Genomic DNA, 16,519 nt, shown 5'->3' with positions numbered 1-16,519 from the left:
ATAACTCTGATATTAAGAACTATATGGAGCTAGGAGCTCAGGAAACTTGTGCAGGGTCACACAGCTATATTTGACAAGTCTTGAAGCAGGTCTTCATAACTCTGAGGCCAGTTCTCTATCCATTATGCCACACTGCCTGTTACTGGGAGAGGATTGTGTTCATTTGGCACAGTCCTTACCAGAAGCTCAGTCCAAGAAAATGAAAAGATAAAACATGCCAATGAATAAGTGTTACAGTGGTCTTATATAAAGATGACAATTTAGAGTCAAAAGACCTAGATCCATTATAGACTTTTGGGAAGTTACTTCATCTGTCATGGCCCTTTTCTTTAGCAGAAGGCCCCTCCTATCACCTAAGAAGAACACAAAGTTCTAAGAAATCAGGTATGGGATTAATTATTGTTAATTTGGGGGAGGAGGAAGTTGGATTGGGGAAGTTGTAGCATTTTAACTGGATCTTTAAGGATGGACAGGATGTCAGCAGGTAGAAATGGGGAAGAGAAATAGAGACCATCAAGGTGTTAGAAATCTAATGATGTGGGGAGGGGGAGGCAGAGACCAGAAGTCTTGAGTGAGTGAAGGTTTCAGCCATGTTAACTTGGTCACTTTTGACAAAGAAGTGATTCTTCCAAACCCACCTACCCCATACCTGAATATAGTCTATTTTGTACACTAATAGGTTGTTGATATGAGCGGATGGTGCATTATATTGCTATTGAACAATTAACTGCTCTTATAATTAGTGTCTTTATTTTGCCAGTACTTTCACTTAATTGCAAATTGTAGTAGTTAGCCCAAAGAATATAGATTGGAAGGATATTTGAGTTCTGTTTTTTGCGGTACTGTACTTCACAGCAATACAACTTAGCTGAATGAGAATGTGAATGCTTGATCTTTCTTCTTTTCCCTTTTTGACTCTCACTTTTCCTGCTGGAAAAATAAATTCAAAAATTGATCATAAAAATGTTTTGGGCACTGAATTGTATAACCATAAAAATCTGAGTTGGAAAAGACATCAGAGGCCCTTTAAGTAAATGCTACCTTGTAACAGCTTTGCTATTGCTGTGAAGTGTTATTTAAATCTTGAATTTTTAATTAATTTTATTTGTATTTGACTTGCCTTTCCAACAATGTTATAAGCTCTTCAAGGGGGCAGCTACCATGTGTTACCTCTCTCCTTCCACAGTTCATACACTAGGGTTTTTGTATATGTTGCTATGAATTAAGGATGCCCAGAAGGTTTAAATTCCTAAGGCAGATACTTAGTTCTGGCTCTTCTCCTTATTCCTGTTTAAATTCTTCCTCTCTTCCTTATGAAGATGTTTGTTTTTGTGTTTACTCTTATTCATTGAACAATTCACTAATTTGGTAACAAAGGCTCTTCTTATTCATGGAGAAATAAATCACTTTTTGAAAAAAGAAAAGTATATTTTTTTCACTGCATCTGGGATCTTCCTGGCATAGCTTCCACTATCTTGTGTGGAGCCAGAACCCCAGCCATACCTCATTCTTCTTACCTCTTAGATAGGATGTCTCTTCCTGAAGGATCTTTTGAATGTGCTCCAGGACCTGCTCTCTGTTTCTTTTAAGAGTGCAGCAGTGGGTATGGCTAATATGCCAGGCCTGATTCATAACTCTGTGATTTATCTCTTATGGTTTACAAAGATCATACAATAGTTTGCAGATTTACAAATTAGAAAGGATTCTCCTACTTGATGAACTTTCTTAGAAAACATTAACTTGAGTGCTCTTATTATAAAGCATTTTATTTCTCAATCTGCAATATGAAAAGTTTTCATTGTATTATGACTTGATTGATTTAAAATATTTTAATAATGGACAGATGATTTAATTGAAAACTTAATTTTCGTCATTGAGAATAATCATCTTGTACCTACATTTACCAATAACCTACTAATTGCTGTTTTCTTTGTATAGGAATATGAAGAAGAAACTGGACGACCTCACAAACCTCTTTCTCCTAAACAGAATGTGAGGAAAAATCTTGATTTTGAACCACTTTCTACCACTGCTCTTATCCTAGAAGATAGACCAGCGTAAGTCTTAAGAAGATTTTGTATCTTTTATTATAAATAAGCTAAATAACTTTTTCAGAGGGGAAACTGGTATATTTGGCAATTGTCCCAAACAAAGGTTTTAAGTTCACTTGCTAAAATGACATTCTATAAGTATGGGAACCATGTGAATAGAATGAATTTGAAAACTGCCACATAACATTTATTTTTATTAATATGAGACATATATATTATACTATAGGCTTATTTTAAAATAGTAATATTATATATAATTGGCATATATTGTAATAGTAAAAAGATACACAGGATTTAGTTCTAGAACCTGGACTTACATCCTAGCTCTGTGACATGCAGAAAAGAGATGGCACCAGTTAGTCTTCAGGTGAGCTATGGGGGTGTGGGAAGAACTCTGGATGAGGAATTTGTAGATCTAGATTGTCTCTTCTACTTATAATTTATTTATTATCTTGAGTGAATTATTGATGTTGTTGAGCTTCAGTTTTCTTACATAAGGTAAAAAAAGTTACACAAAAATGATCTCCAGAGACTATTTTGTCTTGAAATTTCTTGATCTGATGTCCTATCTTATAAAATCACTATATAAGTGTGACTCATTTTTGGCAGCCAGCTAATTCTATTACAGCAATAATTGTAAATGTCATTTTTTGTGTGTTTTTCCACTTTGCATTTTTTTTTACTGGTTTATGACTGGTACTTATATTGAAATCTGCTTCTGGTTAAGGCATCCAAATCGCCTTTTTTAAAAAAATCCTTATCTTCTGTCTTGGAATAAATACTATGTATTGGTTCCAAGGAAAAAAAGTGGAAAGGGATAGGCAATGGAGGTTAAGTGACTTGCTTAGGATCAAATAGCTAGTGTGAAGATTGGATTTAGCTATTTCCTCCTAATTGTAACAATGAAGATACTTAGTCTAACAAAATCAGGGATGTATTGGGAACTTTACATCACTCCACCCCACTTTGTCTAACAAAAACAGGAATGTCTAACCATACTTAAGGATTAAGTGTTTAAGAGGATGGCCTTTGAAAGAGAAAAAAATGACTAATCAGAAACAGCTGACAGACCCCTGGGCTGTCCCAAGTCAAGCTTAAGCTACCATTGGTACAGATGAGATGCAGGAAAGTGATGTCAAATCATCTATTTTGCATCACTTCCTCTCATCGCTCTCTTTCTCCGGAGATGTGGCTCTGGCTGGCAGCATGCTAAGAGTTCCAACATCTTGGCATACGGGCAGCTATTTGGGCTTTGGCTGTGAGTTTGCCCTTGAGCTAATTCAGGTTCAGGCATCTTAGCTGAACCCTCTTGGAGTTCAGGCTGATTCCTTCCTCCTTTACTCTCCAAACTTTATCTTCCTAGAAGCCTCTAATCTTCCTCCTGGCACAGGCCAGGCAGGAGAAATCCTACACCTTTTCCCTCTCCCTTCTCTTTAACTTCTTTCCTCTATATTAATTAAGATCACCATAAATTTCCAGCTGACTTGGGTATTTTATTTGGGATGTCCCATGGCGACCAATAATTAATATAGTTTAGATCACAACACTAAAATTATCCTTTACAGTTTTTGGCTGACCACGTTGATTGTGATAAAATACCCTCAATCTTCTTAACTTTCCTAAACTTTTTCTCTACTGTGACTATCCCTAAGTTCAGCTTTTAATAGCTTATTTTGATCAGCTGTAGAGGTAAGTAAATTTGGATTTTTTTCCCCTCTCTCCTTAAATTAGATAGAATACAACTGTTTTTCTTTTTTTTAAATCAAAAGCAGCAGGATTGGGAAAACTGTTTAGCTATGAATCCCCTTTCCCTTAAGGAACAACTGCCCAGATTACTCTTAATTAGGAGTGAGGGAGACCTAGAGAGAGTTTTGTCCTTGTCCTGCTTCCCACATGTTTTGTGAAGCCCACTTGGAAAATAATTACAAAACATATAAAAATTAATACTACATTCTTCAACATTTATATGGTGGTTGAAGAATTAGGGACATTGAGGAATTCAGCATACCTCCAATTTTTTATATTATTAGGTAATGTCATTTTTGTACTCCTCAGTACTGTGTTTAGAGATGGTAACATGAAAAAATTATTTGAAGCTAAAATACAAGAAATTATGCAAGAATCTGAAGCTAAAATACAGAAAATTATGCAAAAATCTGAAGATAAAATAGAGGAAAACATAAAAAACATGCAATATAAACCACAGGAAAATATAAAAAAAATCTGAGGCTAAAATGCAGGATACAAGCCCAATTGGACAATTTAAAATGTTTCTTACAGGATCAATTGGCAAACATCCACCCCACCAAAAACAAGTCTGAACCTGACAGACCTGTTTCTGAACCTCTAAATGAGGAAATTTCCTTTCCCAAAATAGAGATGGAAAACACCTTCCCCATAGCTCAGCTAACAGATTGGTTCTCTCATGGTCTGCAAATATTGGCTGAACTTAATCCCCAAGACCCTTCTCCTGAAATCCCAGTTTCTCATGTTCCTTCTCCTACACAAAACTCAATTCCATCCCAAAGGAAATCTCGTCCTTCTAAAGAAACTTGTCTTAGTCAAAGTGACCCACAGATACCAAGTTCAATTAGAGGCCTGTTTCCTCTAAGAGAAGTACCTGAAATAGGACGGGATGGAGATGTGGTGACTAATGCACAATGTACCATTTACTCCCCAAGAAATAAATGAATTTACACGAAATATTCCCATATATGAACAAGATCCCTTTCTAGTAACAAAAAAGATGACAGTCATATATTTTAGTATAATTCGGCTTACAAGGATGTTGAAAACTTGCTACAGACTTTTTTAACTGAATGTGAGAAAAATAAAATAATTGCTCATGTCAACAAAACCTGGGAGCACAATGAAGCGTACTGGCCATCTCAGGATCCCAAATGGGACTGTAACAACTCTGAGGATTATTTACAACTATACCGTTGTAGAGAGGCCATCTTAACAGCAATGAGAGAGTGTGCAGACAATACAGATAAGTGGACAGAATTTGAAAAAAATTAAGCAAAATGAGGAAGAGACACCTTCCAGATTCATGGACAGAATAATTGAGTTTGGGGGTAGATTACCTGGATTTTGACTTATCTAAAGAAAATTGCATAAGACAAGTTAGAAGGCACTTTGTCACTAACTCTTGCAAAGTGATTAGAGATTATTTTAGAACACATTGCCCAAGGTGGCCAGAGATGGACCTTGAAGAATTGCAGAAAATAGCTCTATACGTTTCAAAGGGAAACAAAGAAAAGGAGGAAGAAAATAATGATCCCATGGAGAAAGTAAAGAAAGAATTGAGATGTTTAAAAGATAAGATGGCTAAAATGGAAAATGGGCATGATACTCAACCAATGGCACTTGTCGCTCTCCAGGAATCTAATTATCAATCCATTACCTACCAATTCTGTGGGAAGAAGGGCCACAGAATGGTAGAGTATAGAACTTTACTCAAGGCACTCAGAAGGAATCTGCAGTTTAATAAAAAAGTGATAATTATAGAAGTAACTATAATAGTGATAATGGAAACCACAACTTTAGGAATGATAACTATAGGAATAGATATTGGGAAAATGATAACTCAAACCAAATGACTCCACAACAATATAACTTAAGTGGTGCTCGTCCAAAAAATACTCGGGGTACTAATGCCCCTCAGGGAGGTTCCCTTCAGGGGCATGCCAAGGAACTTCCCAAATATTATGAAGGTGTCTGGGGGGGAGGGGCTGGGGCACAGGAATCAGAGGATGCAACCTTTGATTTTTCAGACCCTGATGTCCTACTACCTGTTGTCCCTATCCACCACCCTCCTATACTGATGAACCCCATATTACCCCAAAGGTGGATAACACCTATTATGATTGTCTTTTAGACACTGGAGTTTCCAGGTTTATATTAAAGAATACACCTGATTTGCATTGTTATTCTGTTGGCTCAGAGAATGTAATGGGAGTGTTGTAAAAGTTAAAATTTTAGGAAAACTAAGGCAGTTAGAAATTAGTTTCTCTCTGTAAGGAGTATTATATTTTTAGAGGTTTATTAAAGGTTAAGGATTAAGGAGAATTACAGAAAAAGAAAGCATGGGTCTAGGCCCAGAGAGGCGTAGACACAGCCTCACCTACATTATGAAAAGAGCTGCATCTGCTTGCAAGTGGAAACAGGAAAGAAAAGAGATCCAAAACCCTTTCCAATCAGGTTAAATACCCCATCTCAATCTCGGCCCAGGTGAGGTTACAAGGCATTCTGGGAAATGAGCAAGGACTCCTGGGGATTGAAGTCCTGGATTCAAGTTTCCATTGTTTTATAGTGTCAGGAATACCCCAAAGGGTTAAAAAACTTTCCCATGGAATGGTGTCTATAGGACCCCTAGAGGTACAACATTCCTTCCTTTTGTTGCCTGACTCCCCTTTAAATTTGCTGGGGAGGGACCTTCTATGCAAACTCAGAGCCACAATAACTTGCTCCCAAGATGGTTCCTTATCATTAGAAGTACCTGAGGAATGATTAAATTTACTCCCTGTAATTCTCTCAAAGAGTCAGGAGGGAAAAGAGCATCCCACCTTTGTAATACCTACAGATATACTGGAGTCTCTTTGGACCACATCTTCTGATGTAGGCATACTTAAATCAGCTATTTCTGTGCAGATTAAAACTAAATCTAGCCCACTTCCTTCCATTCCTCAGTATCCCCTCTCAAAAGAGGCAATAGAAGGTATTACCCCAGTCATAAACTCACTAATTGCTCAGGGAATAATAATCCCTTGTAAATCTGAATACAACATGCTCATCCTGCCCATTAAAAAACCAAACAGAGGGCCCGATGGAAAGGACCTCTATAGATTCGTACAGGATCTGAGGGCTGTGAACAATCATGTTATAAAGAGACATTCCGTAGTTTCCAACAGAAATACTATTATTTCCTCTATTCCTAGCACAGCTACATACTTTCCACTAGTGGACTTGTGCTCAGCCTTCTTTTCCATTCCCATACATGAGAACTCCAGCCATATCTTTGCTTTCACCTGGAAGGGCTCACAGATACATGGAGTTGTCTGCCCCAGGGTTACGTGGAAAGCCCGAGTTTATTTGCACAAATTTTGAGCCAAGACACAGATAATATAACATTTTAAAATAGTAAATTAATCAAATACGTAGATGATCTACTCTTGGCTTCAGCAGACACAGAAGCATGTCAGGAAGATAGTAAACACCTTTCTTTGGAATTGCACAAAAGAGGGCATAAAATCTGGAAGGATAAGGTTCAGTGGTATCTCCATAAAGTAGAATATTTGGGTTTCATCCTGACTGTGGGTGCCCTTTCTATTTCTCCAAAACAAATTGAAAATATTCAAAATTTAAGTGCTCCTACCACTAAGAAATAGTTGAGAGCAATTGTGGGAGCAACAGGGTTTTGTAGACAATAGATTCCTTGCTATGGTGAAATTACTAAACCCCTTTTAGCACTAACAAGGGATTTGGTCCCTGAACCCCTCAAATTAAAGAAAGAACACTTGTCAGCTCTATCAGATCTAAAACAGGCTATCCTGTCTGACCTACTCTGGGCATCCCAGATTACAACAAGCCATTTACTTTGTACATGAGCAAAGAGGGGTAGCTTCAGGTATTTTAACTCAGACTTTGGGGCCTTCTCAGCTCCCAATTGCTTATTATTCTGCCCAACTGGGCCCAGTAGCATCAGGAGTACCACCATGTCTTAGAGGAGTAGCTGCTACAGCCTTACTAGTGACAAAAATTGTTGATCTAATATTAGGATGCCTATTAACAATTATGTGCCCACATGAGGTAGAAGCATTGTTGCCAAGGCATAGAACACAGGCATTCTCAGATCAGCAAATTACAAGGTATGAAATGACCTTGTTAAGTAGCGAAAACATTACTTTGAAATGCTGTACAACCCTTAACCTTGCCACCTTGCTTCCAGATTTACCAACTTCAGGAGAACCATTACACAGTTGTGAAACACTAGTGTCAATGGCAGAAAAGCCTTTGAGATGATCTCTTGGACACTCCTTTAGACAATCCAGATCTGGTCTTATTTACTGATGGTTCCTCTTTTATGAGGGATGGCATACGCTACACTGGAGCTACTGTAGTCACAGAATTTGCCACTGAGTTGTCAGCTTCACTGCCCTCTAATATTAGTGCTCAAGGGGTAGAACTCATAGCTCTGAAACATGCCTGTATAATTGCCAAGGATAAAAGGGCAACAATTTATACGGATTCTAGATATGCCTTTGGCATTTGTCACTCAGTTGAGATACTATGGCCCCAGAGAGAATTTCTAACCTCAGCTGGAAAATCTATAGCTAATGCAGAAATTATTAATGAAGTTCTTTCTGCTCTCCAGTTGCCTGAAGCCCTAGGGGTAGTTCATTGCTCTGCCCATACAGGTGGCACTGACCTTGTCTCTAGGGGAAATGATCGAGCAGATGCTGCTGCAAAGCTAGCAGCCATAGAAGGGCCTGAATTAATTTTAACATTAACAACCACTGATGACTTGAGCTTATCACTTTCCTATAATGAAAAGGAAGTGGAAAAATGGAAGCAAAAATTCAAAGCAAAACAAATTAATGGAGTATGGGTGTTATCTGAAGGAAAACCCCTGCTCCCTAGAAGTTTCTATCACCAAATTTGCCAATCTATTCATAAAAATGGTCACTTTGGCACCCAGGGCATCGTGGACTCTGTTAAAAGAGTATGGATAGCCCCTGGTATAACTACTATAGCCTCTAAAGTGTGTATAGCTTGCTCTACCTGCCAAGCATATAAGTGACATGCCTTTCATGGCAGTCTTTGGTGGGTGCCCTCTGGCTTACACACCTTTTGAGCAGGTACAGATAAGATTTCATAACAATGCGAAAGGCCGGACATTATAAATTTTATCTAGTCATAGTAGATCAACTGACCAGGTGGCCGGAAGCATTTCCTGTGACCCAAGCCACAGTGGCTTTTGTTGCTAAGGTGCTTTTAAAAGAAATTATCCCTTGCTTTGGCCTGCCAGCACATATTGATTAAGATAGAGGAAGCCATTTTACTGATTCTGTTCTAAATCAGATATATTCTTGCTTGGGAATAACTCCCAAATTCCATATTCCATATCATCCCCAGAGCTCAGGCCAAGTTGAAAGAATGAACAGAGAAGTTAAAACTGTGATTGGTAAATTATGCACTGAGACCCATTTAAAATGGCCTGAAATTCTCCCTCTGGCTCTATTTTATCTTAGAAGCAGGCCTAGAGGAGATCTACACATCTCACCATTTGAAATGCTTTTTGAACATCCACCTATACAGGCTAAGCCTTTCTCCCCTGCATTTACATCAGTATTAGGGAGAGATATTACTATCGCTTCCTATATACAGGAATTGCGGCACAAACTGCATGAACTTTATGAATCCGGAGTTCAAGTACAAGATGGACCACTAGACTTTTCTCTTCATGACCTGAACCCAGGAGACAATGTGTATATTAAGAATTTCCAGCATTCTTGTTGCAGCTTAGCATTCCAAATATTGTTAATTACTCCAATATCTATAAAGTTTGGAGAGAAGGACTCTTGGATTCATAGCTCACATGTAAAGAGAGCATTTTCTATTGAAATTGATTGACTGTATCCTATACATGCATTGGAGATAATAATCCATTGACAAGTGGAAGCTGGTTTTTTTAAACACATTGAATTCCTGAATTTTTTTCCTCTTTTCTCTTTTTCCTTATTTTTATTATTGCTTTTATTTTGATTAGAATATTTGATTTTTCCCTTTTCTTATTTCTTGTACTTAAGGTACATACAATTAATATTAATTTTATTCTACAATAATATAAGTTATATATATATATATATATATATATACATATTGCTATAATATTAATACATACCCAAACAGCTTTAGACTGTGGGAACTTGCCATTTATTGATAATTGTTATGGGACTGTGATTAATGTTTGTGTGTGATTCTAGGAAATGGGATCAAAAAGGAGCACAGACTTAATCTAAATAGTGCAAAAAGAGCACACAGGTAAAAAAAAGGTAGAAACCAATCCAGGTAGGATTGATGCACTTCTAAACCAATACAAAGGACTTGAACCTAGTGTGAGACTCGAGGTTGTGACGCTTGACATATGTTAAGATGTAGACCTTCCTTGTATCCACACTCTTTGTGAAAATACTTACAGACAAGTACCAAAGTTTGGTTATCATCCTGCATCCCTCTATCCCTGGGAATGAAGGTAAAATCAGACCAGGAAATGACACTTCCCTACCAAAATAAAATTCTAGTTCCTTTTCTTCTTATAGTATGGCAACTTCCTGTAGTCTTGGCTGCAAATGGGTAAGTGAAATATTACTGCATTCTGTCCTATAGACTTGTGGGATAGAAATTACTTTAAATTGGACCTGTACAAGGGCCTATTATGAATTTATTCTTGCTTACTCAATATTTTATATACATATTTTTTGGTATTTTTGTTCTGATTTTGAATTTTTTTTCTTTCTCCCCAAAGTTTAACTTTCTTCCATTTTTTTCCTTATGTTTTTCTCTTCTTTTTAATAATCTACTCATACACCCCATAAGTCAGACATTGCATCCTGAGCTGAACTGGATGTTTTTATAACACCCACTTCAGGGGGGATTGTATTTTAATAAAAATTCAAGATTTTGAATTTTTTTTTTTGAGAAAGATCTTCAAGGAAGAAGCTTGCTAACTCCTAAATCCAGAGAATGAACTGTGGCAGAAAGATGCCAAAAAACCTATACTACATCAAGAAGATCAAGAATGAACTTTGAGTGGGGTTGATTGAACTGAAGTTTGATTGAACATTTATTTGAATGTATACTCCTATGCCAAAAGGAGACTGTCCCCTAATTGTTTTTGGTCAATGCACTCAGCAAACATTGTTTTTGCTGTCTGTCTTTCTTCTATTTCCCTCTTTATCTAACTATTGTAATTTCCCTAGGAAGTATGTGAGACTATATTTGAACCCGGTTAGTACCTCCTATCTCTAGACCTGAATCTGTGTCCACTGAACCATCTAGCTGCCTCCTCCAAATTGTCTTTAAATATAATGAAAATAGAAATGTGTTAGCATGCATATTTTGTATTAATAACTTTAATGATTGATATCCTCATTAGGTTTTGGTGGTTGATTTTTTAAAACTTTAAAATTTAATATGGTAACAGTATGATCCATCAGTAAAAGTGAATTATATGCAGCACATATGATATTTTCTAGGGAGGATGAGTTGATATTCCAATTCTTCTAAATAATTTAAACATTTGTAATAGAGAATACCTTGAAGTGGGCTAAAGTGATAGAGTACCTAAAATGGGACATGATTGAAAAACTATTTTTTCTTCCCTGAAATGAAATAACTCATGTCACACATTTCTTGATTATTATTGTGGAATGTATTGTGTAATAATAATAAATTAATAAGTAAGTTTCAAATTTATCTTCCAGATAAAGTTCTAGGAAAGTTTATCTTCAGATAAAAAAAAATTACTTGCCTTGCTTTTGTTTTTTTTTTTTTTTGCCCACATATACAAACTATGTGTTAAACTCTCCAGATTTGAAAATGGTCAGGTAAGATATTGGTGGGATTAATGGCTGGCAGTAATTCAAACATAAAACTTTTGCCACAAGGCCAATTTAAGCATTCTTTATCAAACATAAATTACCTCCTTAATTTTATAAATGCAATTGAATTATAGCCTTCATTTTTTCATCTTTTAAGGAATTAATACTTCTCAGTTCCACATCTCTTCTTCCTCCCCTGGTACTCACAACTTGAATTTGCTATTTATGATAGTGGAAAATCCTTTTCTCTGTAGAAATCTCCCTGCAAAACCAGCAGAAGAAGCTCAGAAACACAGACAGCAATACGAAGAAATGGTGGTTCAGGCCAAAAAAAGAGGTAGAGTTTTTCCTCATTGCTTATCTCCTTATGGTTTTAGAATTTAGTGGACCATTTTTGGTATTTTCCTTTTAGATTTAGAGTCTGGAAATGGAACTTGATGATTCATGTATATTTCAGTGATTTTTTTCTTTAAAAGTTTAGGTGAAAATTTTCCTTCCCACATTTCCTTCCTTTAAATCATGTATAATGAACCTAACTTTAAAGAATAACATCCAGTTAAACTTAGATTTGCACCTGATTTAAAAAAATCAATTTTTCAGTTATTTACTCTGTGTCCCTTATGGTGGTTTTTGTTTTTGTTTTTGGTCTATTTGCCTCTGTTTTTTTGTATCTATTTTCCTTTTCTATGATTGAAATCATTCATTTATGCAACAAGCATTTATAAGCCCTCTCATCTCCGACCCTTATTCACATTGTTCCTTATCTCTGGAATAGCTGTGCTTTCTCATTATCATTAGATCCCAATTTAAATGACCACCACCTTTAAAAAAATTTTGACCCTCATTTCCTCACCAAGGGGCTGACAGCAGCAACTTTTCCTCTTAGAACTCATATAACATTTGTGTTTGCAACTGCAATTAATTTATTATATAATAAATGTATAATATTGTGTATTATAATTATCAGTGCCTTATTCTCTTATTAGACTGCAAGCAGGGTGTTTGTTCAAAGTTTGTTGAATTAATCCATATTAGCTACATTATTTCCAAAATGTCTTTCCCCATGATAGTTGTTAATAAACCTGTCTCCTTGAATTGATACAATTTAGGAGATAAAGTGGTATAATGGGAAGATGTGGGATTAAAGATGAGATGTACATCTAGTTCCTCTGTTCTCATTAATTTATTGTATGACTTTGAATGTCATTTGGCCTCTCTGAACCTCAGGTTCTTCTGTTGTAAAAGAAGGGATTTCAGCAGGCATAATGTTTTATGGTCCCAGTCAGCATTAACTGTCTAAGCAGAAAATGCTTTAAAGAAGTACTAAGAACACCAAGAATCTTGACAAGAGAAAAGGATATCTTTCTAGACATCTGTTATATACTTTTTTGATGAACAATAATTATTATAGAAAATTAAATAATATTAATTAGCATTAATTATTAATAATGTTCAAGCACATTCATAGGATGACTGTTAACTCTCCAACTTTGTCTTGCTCATATTAATTTTATAGAATAGACCTTTTTATAATTGCCTGATAGTTATCAATTGGTGTTTATTTCCTTTCTTTTTAAAAATATAGAGCTTAAAGAAGCGCAGAGAAGGAAAAAACAACAGGAAGAGAGGTGTCGATTGGAAGAAAGCATTGGAAATGCTGTCTTGATTTGGAACAATGAAATTTTACCCAACTGGGAAACAATGTAAGAAAAGAAGGAAAATCACTGTTTAATTGAAAACTATATCTGTAAACTAGATGAGATATTTTCATTGTCATATTTTTAATTGAAAATATTTTAATTATTGATTATTGATTTTAAGTGATATACAGCAATTGATTTTTAATGGCATTGAATCCTATTTTTAAGTTACATGCTATTTAAAATAATCATTCTCTAACTTGTTGGATTCCTTCATGGTACAATGGAAATAACATAGGACAGTGATGGCAAACCTTTTAGAGACCTTTGAGAGTGAGTGCCCAAACTGCAACCCTCACATCACATTGTTTTAAATTTCAAATAAGATCATACATATGTTAATACTTTGAGATATTATAAAGTATTTGCAAATAGAACTTCTAGTTTGAGTACTAAATATTTAATAATTTACAAGATCTCTCCTCTTAGAGTCTCAAAACTTATGCCACTTGCCTTCCTATGCTGAGATGGGAGAAGAGGTTTTATGTACAATACTTAAGTTATTCTCGGTGGGCTATATAAGTGCACAATAGTAGAAACTACTATAGAATTGTTCAGATTGTAACTTTGGAGTGAAATGATGTGTTGCATCTTCACAGCCTAATTAGAGTCAACAGTACTTTGATGTCTCTATTAAAATCACAGGTCAAATACCTCTACTATCAGTTTAACAATCAGATTGGAGTTTTATTAATTCTGCTCATATTTAGGTACCCACAGCTGATGTGTTTATCTTTAATTTTAGCATATACATATATAAAGTTCTATAAAGTCATTGAAATAGTTCTGGTTTGAATTTATGCTTCATTTCTAACCAGGTGGTGTTCTCGAAAAGTTAGAGAATTATGGTGGCAAGGTATTCCTCCAAGCGTGAGAGGTAAAGTCTGGAGCTTGGCAATAGGGAACGAGTTGAATATTACTCATGGTGAGTGTCTGCCATTTTACTTTTGTGCACATAACTCATCTTTCAAATCAAGATGCTTCCCTTGCCTCACCCAGTGTATTGTTAGGAAATTTAACTAGAGAGTATGATCTCGATAATGCTACTGTGACAATCAGCTGAGTTTGAGGACCAGAGTTGCCAAGCTTTGAGCTTTGCTTAGGTGTCTTTGTTCTTTGACATTTCAACAAAAACCATCTGCTCTCCACCTGTTATCTGCTACTTCTAGAGTTACATTACAGTTGATTAAATTTCCTTAGGATCATTTATCACAGGCCTATTAAAAGACTCAGAAGTCTTTTAAACATATTGTCTTGTGAGTGGAGAATGGGGGCAGTGGGATGTAATAAAGTCAAGTCAACCAGCCTTTATTCAGCATTTTATGTATGCCAGGTATTGGGCCAAGCACTGGGGAAACAGAGAGAGGCAACAACAGTCCCTGACTTCCAGGAGCTCAGTCTAACAACTAGATGCACACAAGATGAATACATCTTGGAGGTGAGCTCATTGTCCTAAGCCCTGGAGATACATTGGAATACTACCATCATTTGAAGGAGCTCACGTTCTAATGGGAACTATCACAGATGGAAGGCGCAGTTTGCAGGTCAGATGGGAAGTTCCTCTTGCTCTTTAAATTACAAACAGAGCAGATGGAAATGCCTTTTCTTTGGTGTCATTTAAAGTGGGAATAGACTTGAGGCAGGGCGATCTACCAGCAGCTATTTCAGTAGTCCTGTTGTGAGCTACCCCAGCGTTGTGCCAGTGTCAGTGGAGAGAAGAGGATATGTGAGAGACTTCATGAAGGTAGAATTGACAGGGTTTGATACCAGATTTGGGTGGATGACAGAAAGGTTGTAAGGCTGTTGGGCTAGGAGGGTGGTGTTGCCTTCCATAGTAATCAGGAAGTTAAAAATTGGGAAGGGTTTTGAGGAAAAAGAATGAGCTCAGTTTTGGACATGGACATGGAATTGAAGATGTCTATATTGAATTCAGGATGTCCAAAAGCCAGTTGAATATGCAAAACTGCCCAAGTTAGGGATAAATAAATAAAAGTGAGAGTCATTGAGATAATAATTGAGTCTATGAAATCTGATGAAATTACCATGTGAAATAGTAGAGAGGAAGAAGGGAAGAAGATCCAGGGCAGAATCTTGAGGGACAAGGCACCTTAGGAGTAGAGGGATGTATTTCTTCTTGTGGAGATACTATGTTTGTGATGCACATTTCTCAGATTTTTCCACTCAATAAATATATGCCAGCAACTATAGGAGGTAAGAAAATGAGTAGTATAAAGCTCTTGAGAGCAAATAGTATATTTGAACATAATTGAAAACAGAGCATATTGGACTCACCAAAGCTGGGAGGAGCCTTTGAGGATTTCCTCTTTTATACCATAGCTGACCAACAATCGATCCTGCATTGTAACCCACAAGGCACCATCCAGCTTCGTCTTGAACTAAAGGAAAACCTGTTAGCTACTAAGGCAGACCATTTCAATGGCAGACAGCTCTATTACTTAAAAAGGTTTCCTTTACATTAAGACTAATTCTGCCTCTGCCACATTGCCACTAGTTTTTCCCTTTGTCAAATAAGTCTACTTCCTTTTCCACATGATAGACTTTCTACTATTTGAAAACAGTAGTAGTTTTTCCTTTAAGTTTCTTCTCTGAACTAAATATTCCTGATTCCTTCAATCAGCCCTGTAGAAAGCCTTTGACAGTCTTGGTTGCTTACTTTGGAATATTTTCCAGCTTATCTGTGTTTCTTAAAATGTGGTCCCCAGAACTGAATAGGGCACTTTAGCTGTGGACTAGACAGAACAGAATATGGGGAAACTATTTCCTTCTTTGTTTTGGACACAGAACCTGACCTGGAAAGGACTTCAGAGGTCATATGATCCAAGTTAGATTTGAACAGAACTAGAGTCACAGAATTGGACTATGTCTACAATGATGCTCATCCAGGCTTGGCCTGAGGAGCTCCAGTATGGTGGATTCCTCCACCTCCTGACACAGACCATTTCATTCTTGGGTAGCTTTAATTGATAAGAAATTTTTCCTATGCTTGACACTTAATAATTTTTTTGTTTTTAAACTTACCTTCTGTTTTAGAATCGATACTAAGTATTGATTACAAGACAAAAGAGCAGTAAGGGCTAGGTAACTAGAGTTAAGTGACGTGCCCAAAATCACACAGCTAGGAAGTGTCTGAGACCAGATTTGA

The 16,519-nt window shown here is 36.5% G+C and overlaps 1 protein-coding gene and 1 long non-coding RNA gene across 6 annotated transcripts in view; one reads left to right on the top strand and one right to left on the bottom strand.

The window, feature by feature from the left end:
- TBC1D14 (TBC1 domain family member 14) overlaps positions 1-16,519 on the top strand; it is a 147,839-nt gene that overhangs the window by 84,127 nt on the left and 47,193 nt on the right. For all 5 annotated transcript variants that reach the window (XM_007496769.3, XM_001372210.4, XM_007496770.3 and 2 more), the window contains 4 exons: positions 1,939-2,057; positions 11,911-11,993; positions 13,242-13,359; positions 14,175-14,281. In XM_007496769.3, coding sequence (XP_007496831.1) covers positions 1,939-2,057; positions 11,911-11,993; positions 13,242-13,359; positions 14,175-14,281 — 427 coding nt within the window. The remainder of the gene's footprint in view (positions 1-1,938; positions 2,058-11,910; positions 11,994-13,241; positions 13,360-14,174; positions 14,282-16,519) is intronic.
- LOC130455033 (uncharacterized) lies at positions 667-16,086 on the bottom strand. Its single transcript, XR_008912819.1, has 3 exons — positions 15,649-16,086; positions 15,399-15,558; positions 667-930 (listed from the first exon to the last, which is right to left on the bottom strand). It is a non-coding gene; the product is annotated as an uncharacterized LOC130455033 (long non-coding RNA).

Source organism: Monodelphis domestica, chromosome 6 (genome assembly GCF_027887165.1).
Source record: "Monodelphis domestica isolate mMonDom1 chromosome 6, mMonDom1.pri, whole genome shotgun sequence".
Classification (NCBI taxonomy): Eukaryota; Metazoa; Chordata; class Mammalia; order Didelphimorphia; family Didelphidae; genus Monodelphis; species Monodelphis domestica.
The sequence above is the reverse complement of the archived record's forward strand: the minus strand, read 5'-3'. Positions and strand labels throughout refer to the sequence as shown.